This window comes from Notolabrus celidotus, chromosome 6 (assembly GCF_009762535.1).
Source record: "Notolabrus celidotus isolate fNotCel1 chromosome 6, fNotCel1.pri, whole genome shotgun sequence".
NCBI classification, from domain to species: Eukaryota; Metazoa; Chordata; class Actinopteri; order Labriformes; family Labridae; genus Notolabrus; species Notolabrus celidotus.
In genome coordinates this window covers 28,899,434-28,917,328 of record NC_048277.1, presented here as the reverse complement: position 1 = coordinate 28,917,328, position 17,895 = coordinate 28,899,434, and the positions used below count along the sequence as shown (strand labels likewise).

General features: G+C 38.3%; 1 protein-coding gene across 5 annotated transcripts in view; it reads right to left on the bottom strand.

Moving 5' to 3' along the window:
* kcnq1.2 (potassium voltage-gated channel, KQT-like subfamily, member 1.2) overlaps nucleotides 1-17,895 on the bottom strand; it is a 221,242-nt gene that overhangs the window by 186,099 nt on the left and 17,248 nt on the right. For all 5 annotated transcript variants that reach the window (XR_004631540.1, XM_034685466.1, XM_034685468.1 and 2 more), the window contains exons 4-11: nucleotides 14,998-15,088; nucleotides 8,765-8,891; nucleotides 8,545-8,623; nucleotides 8,351-8,447; nucleotides 6,111-6,251; nucleotides 3,071-3,181; nucleotides 2,688-2,783; nucleotides 2,398-2,532 (exon numbers count right to left, since the gene is read on the bottom strand). Coding sequence is in view for 4 of the 5 variants with exons in the window: in XM_034685466.1 (XP_034541357.1) it covers nucleotides 2,398-2,532; nucleotides 2,688-2,783; nucleotides 3,071-3,181; nucleotides 6,111-6,251; nucleotides 8,351-8,447; nucleotides 8,545-8,623; nucleotides 8,765-8,891; nucleotides 14,998-15,088 (877 nt within the window). In the remaining variant the exon portion in view is untranslated. The remainder of the gene's footprint in view (nucleotides 1-2,397; nucleotides 2,533-2,687; nucleotides 2,784-3,070; nucleotides 3,182-6,110; nucleotides 6,252-8,350; nucleotides 8,448-8,544; nucleotides 8,624-8,764; nucleotides 8,892-14,997; nucleotides 15,089-17,895) is intronic.

The following is a 17,895-nucleotide window of genomic DNA, read 5'->3' as shown; positions in this document are numbered from 1 at the left end:
TTCTATTTTTATTTATTTATTTATTCATTCATTTATTTATCTACTCAGTTTTATTGATATTTTTATCCTTAGTTTTATTTTCAACGCTTATCCTTAACCCTTTTTAAATCTATTTATTTTAACTATTTGTATTCTTAATTTTGATGCTTTGACTTATTTCAATTACACATTTTTTATTTTTGGTGTGCATTAGTCTCTATTTTATTTTATGTTAACCTTATTTTGAATGTTTGTTATTATTATTATTATCATTATAATTTTTTTATTATTTTTTTTATTATTATTATTATTTATTTTTATTACTATCATTTTCATTATCATTATTATTATTATTATTATTATTATTATTATTATTATTATTATTGTTATTATTATTATTATTATTATTATCATCTTCCCCTAATATGTCATGCCACTGTTTTATTTCTGCTTCTTTCTTTTTTTTCAATTGTTGTAAAGCACTTTGGGTTGCATTTGATTTGAATGAAAGGTGCTATATAAATAAAGCTTGATTGATTGATGATTATTAGCTGAAACCTTGAACAAAACCAAACTTGGATGGGTAAGAGGGAGATGCAGAGAAAGAGAGAGATGGAGGGAGACAAACAAACAGTAGCATCATCATATAGAACAGACTTAAGGCAACACTGCCCGAAATTATGGTTGAAATATGTAAGCATGAATGATAAGAGACTGAAAATGCTGATTGTAACCATTGGAGCATCCATTTTTATTTCTACACAACCTCAGTAATGATAGTATGGAACATTAATGTATCAAGTGAAGTCACTTTTTCTTGTGATCTTTCTTTTCCATGTTTAATTCATGGCATATTCTCTGAACATGATATAACTTATGCATCCATTCCAGGGAAAAGCTGAGAACCATACTACGTCGAGATCATCACTCATTTCTTTTAGTAACTGTGAGGCTCATGTTACTGTTTTACAGCTTCATGTGACCGAGTACAGCATACATTCCCTGGTGACGTCAGCAGTACATGTTCAGTCTCAGTTTCTTCCAGTGAGATCACAGCTATGTGTTGAGTGAGTCAGTGAGTTTCTAAAGACCTAAAGGTTGCCTCCAGTCTAATGCTGAGACCCTCTGACCCACACCAACGTCATTGATGTGACCTTTATAAAGACTCAATTATTTGGACTCAGTGGATCGGACTTTGGCATTGACCACTGGCCAGCAGTTCAATCCAAATGCCCAAAGTTTGAATGAGTCATTAGCAGAGTGGGTGAGAGAAGAGGGTGGTGGAGAGTGTCAAAAGATTGAAAGAGGGGAAAAAAAGACAAAGGAGGGAAAAAAGTCTGAGAAGACGTGGTAACAGACGCTGAGTTTAAGACAGAGAGGGATGAGAAACAGAGTCAGGTGGACTTGAACACAAAGAGGAGGGGGAGAAAAATTGTGAATGAGAATGAGAGGAAATAGACGAGGCAGAGAGGAGACAGGAAGAGCAGGAGAGATAAAGACAAGTGAAATGAAGTCAGAAGAAGCAGGAGAGGAGACAGCGAGAGGGGAGCGAGAGGAGAGTCAGAGGAGTCACATGCTGAAACAGAAAGGAGCGGAAGCAGCCATCATTCTCCCCAATACATGTGGGTTCAATGCTACACAAAGATTTTTTTGTTGTTGTTCTACTAGACAAAGGTTTACTCCCATGAGAAAGGCGGCAGTGACATCATCTCAACTGACTGAGTCTTTGTCCGGCCGAGACAAAGGCCTCGAGTCATCCTGGTGGAGTCCGGCCTTCGAGTAGAGGGGGGCGGCTGTGTGTGTGCGTATTTGTGTATATAGTGTGTGTTGTGTGTCCTTCCCCGTGTGTGTATGTTTGTGGGAACTTAACTTGCCCTTTTATGCTGTATGGCCTAGGCGCAACATAGCTAATATTGTTGTGAAAGGTGAACTGTTCAAGGAGACAATACGGTGTGGGCCAGACGTATGCAAATCGGCCCTGCAGCATCACAGTCCGCCGGCTTTTCCTGACAATGCTCTTTTGTAGACTTCCTGATGTTCAGTTCCTCGACTTCAAAGGATTCGCCCAAATGTCTTTTTATAAAGAAACGTCTCTCTACATGAGGAATACCACATATTTGTTTTGCCAGTGCAAACTAAGTTACCAACCATCAGGAAATACACAAATGATCTGGATTCAAAAGACTGATGTTGTTATTTTCCAGGGTGTGGTCTCAGGGTGGATCAAAGTGAAGACGCACAATAAATAGTCCAGGAGGAATAGAGAGACAAAGATGTGAAAAGTCTCTGTTTGAACTTAAAGCCAGGAAGTCAGAGGTTGGTGTCTAAGTCCATCGCATCAAAGATGTAAATAAGCAACATCTAAAATTACAAAGTAACAAACTTTTCACTACAATCTGTGAAGAAGTGGATCATTACCGATAGATTCAGTTTCCTGACGTAAGGGCTGGGCTCAGGTTCCGCTTGTGCGACAGCCTCTGGAGTCAGGCGGTACATCTTCCACGTGGCAGCAGAGCCGTTTGGTTTCTCTGCTGCATAGCACCTCCAAAGTGTCTAGAGGAACAGAATCAAGCCCAAAAAATGATAGTATTTGTACTTTCAAAACGATTTTATTCCTCCTTATTCTTAACATGGTCAGACATTTTCTAGTCAAGGTATTTTCTATGGTAATCTAAATGTTAAAGAGGAGCTTTAAAGCTATATTGTACCTGGATGAGGCAGGCTGCAGCCGGGATCTGTCTGTTAAAGTGCTTCTGTCTCTGCTTCTGTTGGACCTTCAATGCAAACCCTGAGCCCAGGATACCCTGAGAGAGGAGAGAAGGTTGTACTGGATCAACGACTCATGATACTGCAAGACAATATAGTGTGATAAAGTTGGAAAAAGAAATGAGTGCAGAGATTAAAAATGTAGATGCAGAATCTCACAAAAAAGAACTCCAGCATGATATCATCTTTTTAGTGCAGTGATGTTTAAAAAAGAAACAAAAATACTAGCATGATTTACTGCTGAGAGTTAGATATAATAGGTTTAATAAATCTATTCTCATAAATGTTGTGAATTTCTTATGAATCTGTTTCAAGTTATACTAACAGCAGGCAGAGCGAAGAAGGAGATGGCAAAGACACTGAAGCACGAGGCGATGGCCTTTCCAATCCAGGTTTGAGGAATTTTGTCTCCGTAGCCGATCGTAGTGACGGTCACCTGAAGACACAGAGAGGATGAGAGACGACATACATAAGTTGATATGGTCTAATGCAGATTCTAGATGTGTTACAAGGAAAATCATACAGGGACCTTTACTGGTGCAGAGAAGTTTATGTCTGGTGTAATTTCAGCTAAACTTAACCTACACTTTTATAGGTCAAGACAGGGAACTACAGGGAGTCTCCTCAAATAGGGAGCTAAAGGGCTGAGTGTGTGTGTGACAAAGGTGTAATCGATAATGTGAGCCAAGCAGGAGGGAACCTTTTAAATTCAACGGCATATATCTATGAAGGTTTTCAGGAAAATAAACATGTATAAGGACTTTAACTAAGTCCACTTGTCTTTTGGACTAGACCTAATTTAATCAATCAGACATTATTTGTAAAGAACTTTTTATACAGTAATAATGTAACACAAGTGCTGTACATGATAATAATAATAATAATAATAATAATAATAATAATAATAATAATAATAATAATAATAATAATAATAATAATAATAATAATAATGGTAGTAGTAAAATAGAATAAATTAAAAATACAAAAAAAATAATACAAAAAAAGGACAGAATACAGCAAGAAAAATGGGATAAAATATTAAAATCTTAAGAGGTAATCTGTAAAAAAACAGTGGAATAAGATAAGATCTAATTAAAAACTAAAAAATTAATAATGAAATAATCCACAATAAATTGATTAAAAAATACAATTAAAAAATAACTGAATAAATAATATTTATGTATCTATAATAACTTAAAATCAGACAATATGACTTTTAAAATTGACAAAAATTCGAATTATATAATAAAAAAATTAAGTAAGATAGAATAAGACTCAGACTAATCAGTGAGGTCTTGAGTTTGCTTTAAAAATGTTGTATCCTGTGCAATATGACTAATGACTCTACTTTATTTTCCTCTCTTATAAAAGGACCTCTTACAAATCTAATGAAACATAAAAACCTACACATGCATTTTTAATATTTACAGTCTTACATGGCATGAAACTTTTATCAGAGATTTCAAAAGGCCCTTTCATTTTGAACACACTTGTTGGTTTAATAGAGATGACAGTGGCTGCAGTGCACAAAGCTTCATCCTGCAGTCTATGACAGGAGTCTGACAATAAAGAAATAGTTCATCAGCCGCTCTGGCCCTGCCCCACAACCGTCAGCGGTGTTCAGGACATTTCAGTCTCTCGCTCCTCAAAGGGAATAAGATTCCCAACCACTAATCCTCCGTGAGTGTAGGAATTTGCCGGGTTGAGGGGGGAAAATAAATACCTCTTGCATTTGCATGTACACCCACTCTGAAAGCCGAGCCAATTCTGACACATTCAGAGCACACTTGGCTTACTGAGGGTGTCTGTGGGGGTATCGCCGCGTGAGCCGCCGCTGTGCGCTCACACAAAGCGGCTGATGTAAGGTGAGATACTTAAAAGGGCTTTGAGAGGAAAGAAAAAAGAAGAAACAGGGGCGGGAAGAGCGGGAAGGGCGGGAAGGGTGGGTGGGTGTAAGTTTGGGAGGGGATTTAATCCCTCATCCACAAATCCGATGACTAAACAATGTCCTCTGGACCATCAGAGAGGAATGGTGTACTCAAAAACACCCTTTTCATGGGGATTGTACGGTGTGCAAAAACTCATGTCTACACAAAGGTCACAGGCCAGGTCTTTGAGTTTGTGTGTTGTGTGTATGCGCAAGTCTTTATGCATGTTAAGACATCTAAATGGATGCTGATCTCTGATTGCACCCATTTTATTCTACAAAAATCACCAGGGCTAAAAATTGTAAATCTGGCACTATCAGTTCTTATTTCTTAATTTCCCCTTCACGCTGTGATCTGGTTGATGTAAGTGAGGTTGTTAACAGTGGTTACGTAAAAAAAGGCGAATGGTAAAAGAGGAAAAAAAGCAGCAGGATCAGAGAGAGAAAGGGAAGGGGATATGAATCATGGCGTTGGCTTGTCCTCCAGCTGTGCTCTGCACCTGCACATCCGAACGTGGAAATCATGCCAAGAGAAGGAATTCACACTGGGGGAGCTTCGCATTCTCCAATCAGCTCACTTTCATTTCAATTAACACACACACACACACACACACACACACACACACACACAAAAACACTCATAATCCTATTGTAACAGCATGCGATTCCTCTTGAGTTTACAGTCTCCAGAAACAAAAAGGATTCATTCTCTCAGCCTCATGAACAGCGCAACACAAATAACAGCTTTTCTTTGACCTTCCATAGAGCGACGAGAAGCTCTGTGACCCCTCTAACCCTCGTTACATAAAGGTAGTAATCCCACAATTAAAGTTTTAATTAAGGGAACTGACACTTTATATTGGTGCTCTAAAAGTTCTTTGAGCCAAAGAGCCCAGAGGTGAATGGTTTATTACCGTGTCTTTGTGGCACGCTGATCCCCTGCACAAGGCTGCCATAGGTTTCTCATTACTCTGCGCTTTCAATTCAAATGTTTAATTAACTGCTCTGGAAACCTGAGCCTCCGCACACAGGAAAATAAGCAAAACCAGCTCAGAGCACAGAAAACAACACCCATGCCGCAGTGTTGAGTGTCACAGCAACACATGCTAAAAACACAAGGAGGTCATAATTGGTCGAACCAGGGTGGCCAACATCTCCATTTTTCTGATTGAGACTCCACTTGAGAGCGCATTGTGTTGGGTATTTCTCACAGCTCTTTGAAGGAAAGAAACTTTTCTTCTCGTACATGCGATGTGGTCTTTCAAGTATTCAAACTATATTGTGAAATTCAAGTAGCATTCAAGGATCCTGCTAATATATGCAATGCAGAACACAAGAAATAAAACCTACTTATAAAGTATGCAGATATGAGTATAAGAAAGGGGTGAAGGGCTTCTTCTGTTCTATAATTGTCTATGTTGGAGTTCAGCTGTCTTACCACGCCCCACCACAGTGCATCTGCATAGCTGGAGAAGCCGGTCTTGCCCTCCTCGTCCACGGCATCCTTCTCCGCCAAGTAGACAAAGTAGGAGGAAAAGATCAGGCCGAGGAAGCCGATGTAGAGTGTGGTGATCAGCTCCTACAGGAAAAATAATTTAAAAATGTCATACAAGAGAGAAAGAAATATGAAAAAATATAATCCTAACTATTTGGACCATTACTAAAAGCACACAGTTTGACTCTGATTGGCTCTCTGAGCAAGTTCAAACTGAACAACAACAGCTACAAATGGCTTTGTAATTAAATGTTGGCCCTAATGAGAGCTTGACTTGCAGATACCCCTCCAGCAATCTCTCATTTTGTCAACTCTGATTAAACAAAAGTCTGTTTAGATAACTTAATTCTGTACAAAAAAAAGGTGTAAAACTTAATTATTGACAGCATGAAACATCAAGCCTCATCTGTGAACCGTTTTACATGAGGAAGGTTGTTAACAATGCTCATCAACGCAACATAAAACAAGTTTGAAAAGAAATGAGTGTTTAGCCTACAACCAGCTTTAATTATGCTGTACAGACTGAGAGGTGTCAGGTGGAGTCTTCCGTTAACGTTTGTACTGTTTCAGTCTTGAAGTGTCTGAGTGTAGTTAAAAGACTAGCTTGTAGCGTCCAACTGTCTGAAGGGATGTGCAGGTTTAGTTAACTAATCATCGTCACCCTCACTAGTCAACGTTAGAATTACTAGTTCAATGAATTATTAGTATTTTTCATAAGTTGTGTCTAAGGTGTAGTGCAGCTTCCTGCTACTAGCCAGGGCTTTAGCTCTGATAAACGGCTGCTGCCATGATGCTTCAATACTCCACTACCCGTATGTAAACAAGTATAGATGGTAGATGGCATCTTGAGTGCGCATTGGCAGTGCTTTGATCTAGAAAATAGAGCTAAAGTTGTATGTTGGATGTGTTTGGTTATGACTGGAATAAAACCCTAGACCAGAGTAATGCATTACCATCACAGGTGTGTTGATGTTAACCTGCCAGGAGGACTGACAGCTGGTGGTGCTAGCTCTGTTTGAACACAGACTCTGTGATCTTGTGTTTGGCCGTGTAAAATACATAAACAGTGCTTCATTTTGACTGTTTTCTGATTGTTTTTTAATCTTTAGGTTGGAATGTAAACGTCTGATTAAACGACACAGGAATTTGTCGCTTTGGAACATCTCTACTATTCAATAAGCAAATGGCTGAGTCATTTTCTCTTACTGGGTCAGTCCCATTATGTTTAAAAGTGTTACCGGTTGGTTAAGCACATTACTACAAAAGTTAATGTAGAAAATTGGAAAAGATTGAGCGTCAAAGTCTTTCGTAGGCCTGTTAGAGAGTTTTACTTCGATTTATCAAACCTGAGTTAAGACGAGTTACCGTCTGTCTTGCATGCAGTAGTGTGTAATATACTGTTTGTTACTGCACCATGTGGGTTAAGTTTGGAAAATATTGCAATGATATTTGAGTGATATAAATAAGTAAATCTCTGGTGATTATTTTCAGATGGGGATTTTATTACTGATAATATTTTGCAAATGAAATCCTAAAAGAAGCCTCTCTGTAAAAGCTCACTGGATTCCAGGGTTTTTCTATCCACTTATTTCAATGAGCTCAGTCTATTCCTTTCAACCCACTAAGACACTTCTCAGGGCGATATATATCTCCACCAAACAGAGCACATCATTTGGTAAGATGATCACTTGACAAAGAAGAGAGATGGCGAGAGATAAATTAAATACGGCTCACATTTGCTTCTTCCTACATTTACTTTCTTGACCTTTGCATGCAATCCTCGCTGATCGTTCCAGTTCTTTTAGTGCATCAAAGAGATGAGAATGTCAGGTCAACTATGACCAAAGAACACAGGCTTCTTCAGGGATTAGGAAGAGAACATTACATCCTCTGACTTCATTGTGTATCAGCCCGAAAAATCATTAAAACAAGTGTACCATTATAAAAAGTGTTTGAGCTTCTTTGAGCATGTGTGTTTTTCAAACCGTGAACATGGGAACCAGGAGAGAACGGCCAGTTCTGTGCACTCAAACAATAGAAGAGACTAATGGGCTCAAGACTGTGTTATATGTGGGATTCCAATAACCTAAACATGTTTTTGTCATTATATACAGATACACAGACATAAAAGCAGACAAAAAGCTGAGATATATGTTTAATTCTCAGGGTTCCACTTCACCTACCTGTCGATGAATAAAGACTACAGATCCCAGGAGCCTCCACGTTCCTCCCTGTCGATCCACGTGCAGCATACGCAGGATCTGGAGGAAGCGAATACCCCTGCAACACAAACAATGCATTATCTCTCTTGTCATTGTCTGATATGCCTTAAACTTTGAGTTTGTAATAAAAACAAAGTAGCTTATAATCCATCTACCTGATTGCAGAAGTGGCAAATACTTGACCGTTTGACCCTACACCGAGCACGATGATTGAGGCAATGACCACGATCAAATCTGTAAAAGACAGACGATGAAAACTTGCACTTAATTAATGTCTTACATTGCTGGGGTTAATCTAAGATGTTGATCTATGGGAACAGTAAAAGACATCTGTTGTATTAAAAGTGGAGCAAAGGGAAATAACGCCAGGTGCACCTATGATTGATATGGGCTTCCTGATAAAGCGCAGGCGTCCTTTGATGCCGGCATATTTGCTGCGACAGCCGGCGGACCACAGCCGGACCACATACTCTGTGCCAAAGAACAGCACCAGCACAATCTCCTGTGGAACACAATGCAAACACACGGAGTAAAGGTTACATTACTCCACTGGAATGGAGACAAGAATTGTAAAAGTCATACAGGACGAGGGGGAAATGGAAGGAGACAAGAGTTCATTTTTTAAAAGCACTGATAATGTGCCGTGCATTATGACCAATCTAAAAGCATTAAGGTCATTATAATCAATCAGTGAGGTTTAGGATATGAAACGAGGGGGTACTGACAGGTGTGTGAGAAAGAGAAAGAGAAAGAGAGAGACACTGAGGTGGTCTAGAAGTAGCAAGATCACCCAGGAGGAGAGATGAAGGTTGATAACGTGGCTGATGACAGATCTTATTGAAACCAGGTCAATGGCTAAGTGATTGGAGCCGCAGGGTGAAATGCCATCACACGGCTGCCTGACAGATAAGAAGGATAAACAGTCGCTGTGGCTCTGGCTGTAACAGTGAAACTTTCTGCTACACCTGAGTTAGACAGTTAACTTTGTTCAAACATCAGAATAAAGGCTCGATGAGAGTGTTTTTAAACCAAAATGTGTCATTGTGCATTTGTTTTCCAATTTTTTCCCGTACCTGTGTGTTTCTGTGACTTCATTAACAGACAGGGATCGTTTTCCAGGCCACCGTGCATGCATAATATTTAGTCACCGTACTGTCTGTTAAAACCTAAAGGCCCATGTGGGTGGCCATCTCCCTGATTGCTTGAACTGGCTGCTCCCTGACCACCCCTTGTATGAAACTTAATACCGTGAGCCCTGCTGCAATAACACAGCACCACGAGCCCCAAAACAATGACCTGTCAATCAAAGCAGACGCTAATCTGGATGGCAAAAGTGTTGCTCTAGTATCGCAGAATAAAGAGGGAAATGCACTCATGTGTGCATTTAATGACACTTTTGATTGAAGTGGAAAATATCTTTTGTTTTAATGCCAACCTCAAGCCTCCTCAGGGTCATCGTAGTGTTAGGACAAACAGATGGACAGATCCTTTTGGCTGCACTCTGCATTTTTTGTTTGCCCCTTTTCATTAATTAATCATGTTTACAGCTTTAGACTTTGTGCTTGAATGGTCTAGCCTGGGATTCCTATACCCCCTTATTCATGTCCATGAATTGCTCATTTTCTGTCACTGAGTTAAAGACAAAGAGAGAGGAAGATAAAGGGGCAGAATTGAAGACAGAGACAGGCAGAAATGGTTCAGTAAATCCCTATAACATAGCCTGATAATCAGACTGAATTACCATTCGGTCTCACTTCATTTGGTCAGATTTGAATTGCTGAACAAATCGGAGATCTGGGCAGGCATTCAGGGGTTCGGAGCCAAGCTACCTATAACATCCAGTTCAGTTGAACTTGACCAGTCAGCCATGGCCTTATTGTTTGTGTAGGAAAGTAACAGACTGTGTTTCAAGTCCCTGTTGTCTTTACAACACTGAATAGTCTATAGATACTTCTGGCAGTTACTGACTATCACTCATAAACAACGTGGGAACTTATGACTGATGCATCCTACACTCGCAATGTCCTAATAACTGGAGCAAATATACCATGAAAAAGAAGAAGTAGAAGAACAGAAGAGGAAATAGAAGAGGAAGAAGAACTAAAGAACTAGATCATGAAGAAGAAGAAGAGGAAGTAAGAGGAAAACAGCGTGATAATCAGTAAATAAAGTCATTAAAATAAAGAAAATACACACAAGCCCACAGTCATTCAAAAACGTCAGCACCAACCTCAGATACCCACTGAGTCCTGATTGATTGAGCTTTAAAGTTAAGGCATCTGGTTACCATTTGAAAGTCAAAGGTACACATGAATTTGGAGATTTTACAAGGATTAGCCATAATAATTCCATAAAATGGGTCACCCAGATGTCGGTGTGTTTCTGTATGTGTATCAGGAACCTGCGCCTGCATGTTTACGGAAAATAGAGGCCTGTTCACGCAGCGATAATCTCATAAAGCCAGGCGGGAATGGAGCTCATTCACAGGGCTGCTGGGGAATTACGGTATCTGATGCACATGTGATTAGATTGCTTCATCTGCGTGACACACTGCTTCACAAAGCGTTTACAACTCATGAATGGCACACAACACAAATTAATAGATTTGTTATGAATGTAATCTTATCTTAAATGTGCTTTCTCTCTCAGACGAGTAAATTAGATTGTAAACCTCAGTACACTGTTGGTTTAGTTTTGACTCATTGGCATATAATACTGTAAAAACGTTTACATTTTAAATCTCCTGGAGAACTGAATGTGGTGTTGCATTGTGGTATTCTAAGCAGAAAGGAGTGAACATGACAGGAATGGTCCGTTTGTTGTTGGTTTGAGAATTTTTTGAGTGTGCTTCAGAGTGATCTGGAGACATAGTGTATTTTGAGCAGCAGGTACAGCATTTTTTCAATTTCAAACATCGCAAAAACATGTAATATTTAATCTATTCATGCAAAAGTCCATACCAGGACTGTTATCTGTAGGTAGTTTTAGTACTCTGTTTTGTGATTGTTGACTTTCATATACTGCACTATGATATGCTTTGTTTCATTCCAATATGGAACCCAAGCCTCTGGGAACAAGAGTGTACTTTTTAAGGCTTATTTTTTAAGGGAATTTTAAGGAAATAAAGAACTTCCAGTCAATACTTCTTGTCTGGTATTTTATTGCTGTTTACAGACTGACTAGCAACATGTGAAACAAGAATAGAGTTGGAGATGAGGGGCTACTTCTAATGGCCTCTAACACACTGAGTCAGTTTTTTCAGACATGTTTTTCAGATCAGATCTGAAAAAAACCCCACTAAAGTTTCAGAGTCGGTGCGCAAATATGATGACACAACAGAAGAACATATTTCTTTATGTACTTGCGGTAAGTTGGGGGAAAAACAGACTCAGTGTGCAAAGGCCTTCAGAGTGGACTGTATGCAAAGATGTGTATTTGTCGAAACTCAAAATCAAGCAAAGCTAAACTGTCGTCATATGACTGCAGATGAGGCCCAGGGTTGCATTACGGCAGTCTGTTGCACCTCTTTTGACCTCAGTATGGACTGTGATCTTTATCTAAATCTACTGTATATCCAGCATATGGCAGATTTACACCAAACAGTGGATGATAGTGCGCATATGAACACTTCAGATGAGAAGTCATGTCAGATGCCTGCAGACTCAGCATTTATTTGCAGAATCTGTTATTAGAGATCAGTTTATTCTAACCTGAAGCACAATGTAACTTATTTGACAGCTACTGTATTCCATGTGAACATACATATGCAATGCCATCAGACTTCTTTTTCACAAAATTCTCTTATTTTCAGTCCCAGTTATTTATGTGCTACTTTTCATCACTTTATTAATGAATTAGTAAGTTTCAGAATTTGTTCTAATGAAACATTTGAAGGCGAACCGCTGCTTTCTTCACATCTGGGTGTTTTAGGTCTGCTTCACGGCTTTGTATCTCCTCACACAGGTTGATTAACAGTTATCAGAACAGGAAAAGAGCCGTTATTATTACAATAGGAATACATAAAATGATGGAAAGGAGAGAAAAGAAGAAATCCATGCACCACATGTGTGTGACTACGTGTATGTGTGTGTGCGTCTGTGCCTCCTGTCCAGCCTGGCCATCTTTACTTTGGCAGCTGCCCTGAAGGCCAAATATCCTCAAGGACTAATGTCCCCTCTGCCTTCCAAAACAAGCAGCCAATGATTCATGGATGTCAGCTAACCCTGAACTTTCTAAGTATAGCTACTACAGCCACTATATGCCACCATGACCCCACTTACAGAGCTCCACCCCCCCCCCCCCCCAAAAAAAAAAACACACACATACCATAAACCCCTCCAAAAGATAAACAATTATCTTATCTCACAATTTATACTGGAACAAAACTTTGATACAAATACTGATGCCAGGTGTACAAATAAACAGCACAGACTGAAAGCAGTGTGAGGGAGACATTTTTCATTTGTCTGCTGTCATTTTGGGTTGCTTACTACTGATCTGTTAGTAATACAGCAACAAAAGAAATAAAGGGCGGTTTGAGGGAGGAGAAAGAGATCAAAAAAGAAAGAGAACAAGAGAGAAAGTGAATTAGAAGTAATGATGGAGAGTTTTTGGCTCCTCTTGGGTACAAATAAATGAATAACCCCAATAGAAGCTCTTCACAGGGCACTGGCCAAAAGTTTACAGAACACAGTGTCCCTTCTGTCCTGTGTTTGCTCCCAGGACTCAGGAGGTGGTACAGTACATGTGTGTGTTTTTGTAATTGTGTGTTTGTCCATGTCTGTGTGTGTGTGTGTGTGTGTGTGTGTGTGTGCAGCCTCTGAGCAGAAGTGTCTGTGTAAACTTTGTGTAAGTGTGCAGTAGCTGCGTGTGTATTTATGTTACCAGTGAGAGACAAATGATACGAGCGCTTTGAAGAGTTTCCAAACAGGAGCCATAATTTTTCTACCTGTTGTAAGGTCCTGGATTTATTGCATCACTTAGCAGCTTTAATAGCCCAATAAGCCACAAAAGAGAAGTCAATTTAGCAGCATGGATCAGCAAGAGCAGTCTGTGTGGAGCCAAACTGGTGTCATCACAGATGGTTCAAGGCACTGGCTCCTGACCATTCCCATGCTAATTATGTAAAGTGTGCACATGTAAAGGGCTTGCTTGAATGTAGTAAAAAACAAGCAGGTGGTGTGTGCATGCAGTAACTAAAAGGAATCACTCTGTTTGAGCTTTCTAATATTTTTGTGCTGAGGTGTAAGATGGCGGGTACAATTGCTCCAAGACAAGATCGTCTGTCTCCATCATGTGGACACAGGAGGGTACTGCACTGCTTCTATAGTGGGTTTAAACAGCCATCTGCAACACTCTCAAATATACCTCTCTTAAAATAATTGAAGAGGATTTTATTGATAACAAAAAAATGGGATCACTAAAGGAACATAAGTCTTAACTGTAAAGGTGGCATTACTAAATTCATTCCTTCAAAAAAACAATGAACACACCTTCATCGACAGATTAGTACGCCTGTATTGGGTTGCAATTATTTTCAAGAACATTTAATAAATTATTTAAGACTCATGATTAATGAATGAAAATCAATGAATTAGGTTTTACTCCTGAAAATGCAAATAAATGGAGAATTGATCGCAGCATGACATCCTGAAGATGATGATAAAAATAATAACATTTGGTTTATATTGATTTTTGGGGCCTTTTGTGGACAAAGAGATACTTTTTATCCCTCTTTGCTGATCTTGTTACCATTTTGGTCAATCAGCTGACCCCTACCACCAAATACCTCTCGGTGGATACAGCTAGTAGTACTCTCAATATGAGAAATTGTCTATCTTTTTGCTGACTGTCTCATTTGCTTTCTTAGGTCACCAAAAGGAATAACTGTAAGCTTCAGTCAGTTTCATATCCTCATATTTTACTCTCTGGAACTCACTCCCCTCTCATATCCACTGCTCTGACCCTTCAACATTCAAATCTCTTTTAAAAACTCACTTTTTTAAGTTAGCTTTTAATTTGTGGTTGTACTGTTGTTTTGTTTGATTTGTGTTCCTTGTTTGTATTGATTTTAACAATTGTACAGTGTCTTTGAATTTCTAAAAAGCGCTTTATAAATAAAATGTATTATTATTATTATTATTATTATTATTATTATTATTATTATTATTATATCAAGTTTAAAACCCCTTACAGTAGCTTTAAAAATAAAAGATGGAAACACTTACATTACAGAGGTTAAAGCCAGTAATGTTTGGCTAATTTAGCTTGACAACAACCCAAACAATCATTACTGAATTTTGTATTTTGAAAAACACACTGATTTATCAAATCATTGTTGTTTGCTTACTGCTCATTTAGGTAGTTATGTTGCTCAAGACGGTCAGGCCAGCAGTGTGTGCCAATGTGCTTTTTTAAATTTAAAAAGAAAGAATCAAAGCCTGGGCAGGAGTTAGTCAGAACTGTTTGCATGACTTCAAAGCTTTTTAAAGCTTTATAAGAGTAGCCCCTCTTAACTGATGCAACATTTACTGTACTGTAAAATCTATCTGAGTAACAGTGAAAGAAATGAGAGTTGTATGTTTCAAGCACCGGCACAAAGAACTCACCATCCAGAAGAGGGTTCCCGTGGCAAATTCGGCATACTGCTCTATAGTGGACAGGACACTGAAGATCAAACACACCAGGACCATGACGAAGCTGCAAAGAGAGAGAAAACAGAGTTTACAGTCAGTCATCACCCGATTTAACCAGTCCTGACTGATATGATTGATGTGACTTTACTGTTGAGGTCTGAAACATGTCTTGCCTCACAGCAGCTCCATGGAAATTAGACACAAAGATGCACTATTCAATATCCTACCTTTGACATAACATTTGAAACACCAGAAAAAATATTCAGAAGCCTCAAATGTACCTTTGATCTGGGATTAAGCTCTGTATTCAATTTTAGAAATGACTGATGTACAAAAGAGTGCTTAAGTCTGACCTTATGGCACCCTGTATCTCAAGTTTGTTGGTAATATTTCAAATTCACCAGAGATAAAGGCTGCAATACAAAAATGAGTCTCTTTGGCTTAGAACATACAAATCATCTCAATTAAATTTTAAAAAATGCACACATACGTAAACCTATACCTAATGTTTATCAGCTTGTTTTCCTTTTGAAGATGTCATGGTACCTTGTGTCTGTTATCCTTATACTCAATCAATCCGCTCTTTTTAACACCTGACAGAAGTTTCCACGTCTCCAAGCAGCATTTAAACATTCCAACGAGACCGTCCATCTGTCAGTGTACATACATAGTCTACAAATACAGCAAGTAAGTGGAACATCCACTACCAGCACACCTACAGTGAGGTGGAGGAGGGAAAAAAGTGGGATAAGGGGGAAGGTAATGCATAAGCCCTGGAGAAAGAAATGACTATGAGTAACACCTGTTTTCATTATCAGTTCATCTGCCAAATATTTGATTGTTTTATTGATTCATCTTTCAAAATGACTGGTAATTGAATCAGTGACAGATTATCAATCTACACTCTGTTTTACCAATGAATCAAGAATGTACTGGGGGGGGAATAAAGAATTAAGCACCTTTGAATGACAGGAAGATGAAACATAGAAATAACAGAATTATTTTGTTTGTGATGCTTTGATTTACTTTTTTCTGTAATTTATACTGGAGTATAAGATTAACTCTTCAATCCAAAAATGTACTGTTTTGTTGAGTTAAGCACTGCTGGCATTTTCTCTGACTTGATCATTTTTAACATAGATCCTATATTGGTATTTATAATATGATATGACAGGATATGATATGAAATAATACAACATAAAAAAGAAAGGATATGATACAATTTGCTATATTACTTTATGCAATGATATGATGCGATGCAGAATGATATGAAATGACACGACATGATACGATACTGCACGATATGAAACAATAATATAGGACACAAGACAAAATTACATGACATGAGACGAAACAATACAATTGATATGATAAAGTACGATAAGACAGGATATGATCACATACCATACAGTCCAATATGATATGATACATTATGACACAATCAGATGTGAAACTGCACGAAATGATACGAAACCACAGGATTCGACACAAAATGACATGAAATGACACGATATCATCCGATCTGATCTGACACCATTAGATAAGATACAATAGGATACAGTAGGACATGATACTGTATGATGTATGATATGACACTATAGCTTGCAATGTGATACGATACAATAAGATACCGTACCATAGCATACCATATCATACACACAAAAGGACACCGCACAACACAACATGATGCAACACATCACAATATGTGATTCAGAAAAATATACATTAACAGCTCTGTACGAAAATTTTGGGGGAAATTATTAGCTGCCTCCAAAGTAGTATTGATACAAAATTATAATTAAATAATCAATAACAACAAACAATCTGTAAGGAAAGACGAACATACCAATGTCATCTACAAACATTTTTTCAGGTTACTACATTGTGCATGTACACTAAAACAACAAAAAATAATGAAAAAGATTAGAATATCATCAATCTATTTAACAACCCCTAAAGCCTCAAGAAACATTCTAAAGTTTGATTCAGGTAGACCAAATGAGTAGAGACAGTCAAGTTGAGTTAAGAACTTAACTTCTAAAACAGTGGTGTCCAAACTTTTTTCAAAGAGGGCCACATTGGATGTTGTCAGAATACCTCAGGGCCAGTGGCTCCTACTGAGACTTAGGAATCCTAAAGGTTATATATGAAATCTCTATTTGATAACAATTATATTAAACATTCTCTCAATAAATCAGTAACTAGGTAGTCCTCAGGTCTCTTCAAGCCACGTAAACTTTATCTTCTTCTGGAGGAAAATGTTTTTCAGGTCGGGCAATGTGGGAAAAATATTGTCTCATTATTTTTCTGTCAGGATCACAATCTGGATTTCATCACACTTCTTTTTGATGTTGTTTTTTAAACATTTCTGACCAGCAGACAACATTTTCAGAACTAAATAATTATTTTCCTGCGTTCTTAACATTTTTTCTGCACCAAATTTTGCCTTTTCTGCACAATTTCATAATTTTAATCTTGTCTTGTGTCCTCTTTTGTGTCTTCTGAACTTTAAGTGTTCATCAAGAACATTTTCACATCATGATAAAAACATTAGTTTGAAAACCTGTCAGCTTTAAGAGTTCTTGTGTTTCTTTTTTAATGCCGTCTTGCAGAATTCCCAGAGCTTTGGCTTTAGACAGGTAGTCCATATGAAGCTTTTTGAGACGTTTCTGGATTGACTTTAGTTTTGTTTGTGCGCTTGAAAGAAACTGCAAATGTACAGATGATTCAGAAGGTGATTAATTTCTGTGCTATAAATAACACTTTTTAAGATGGAAGTTTGGGGCCATAAATAAATAGACCTTGGGCCGCGATTGGCCCCCGGGCCGTACTTTGGACACCCCTGTTCTAAAACCACAGTATTCATTGAAT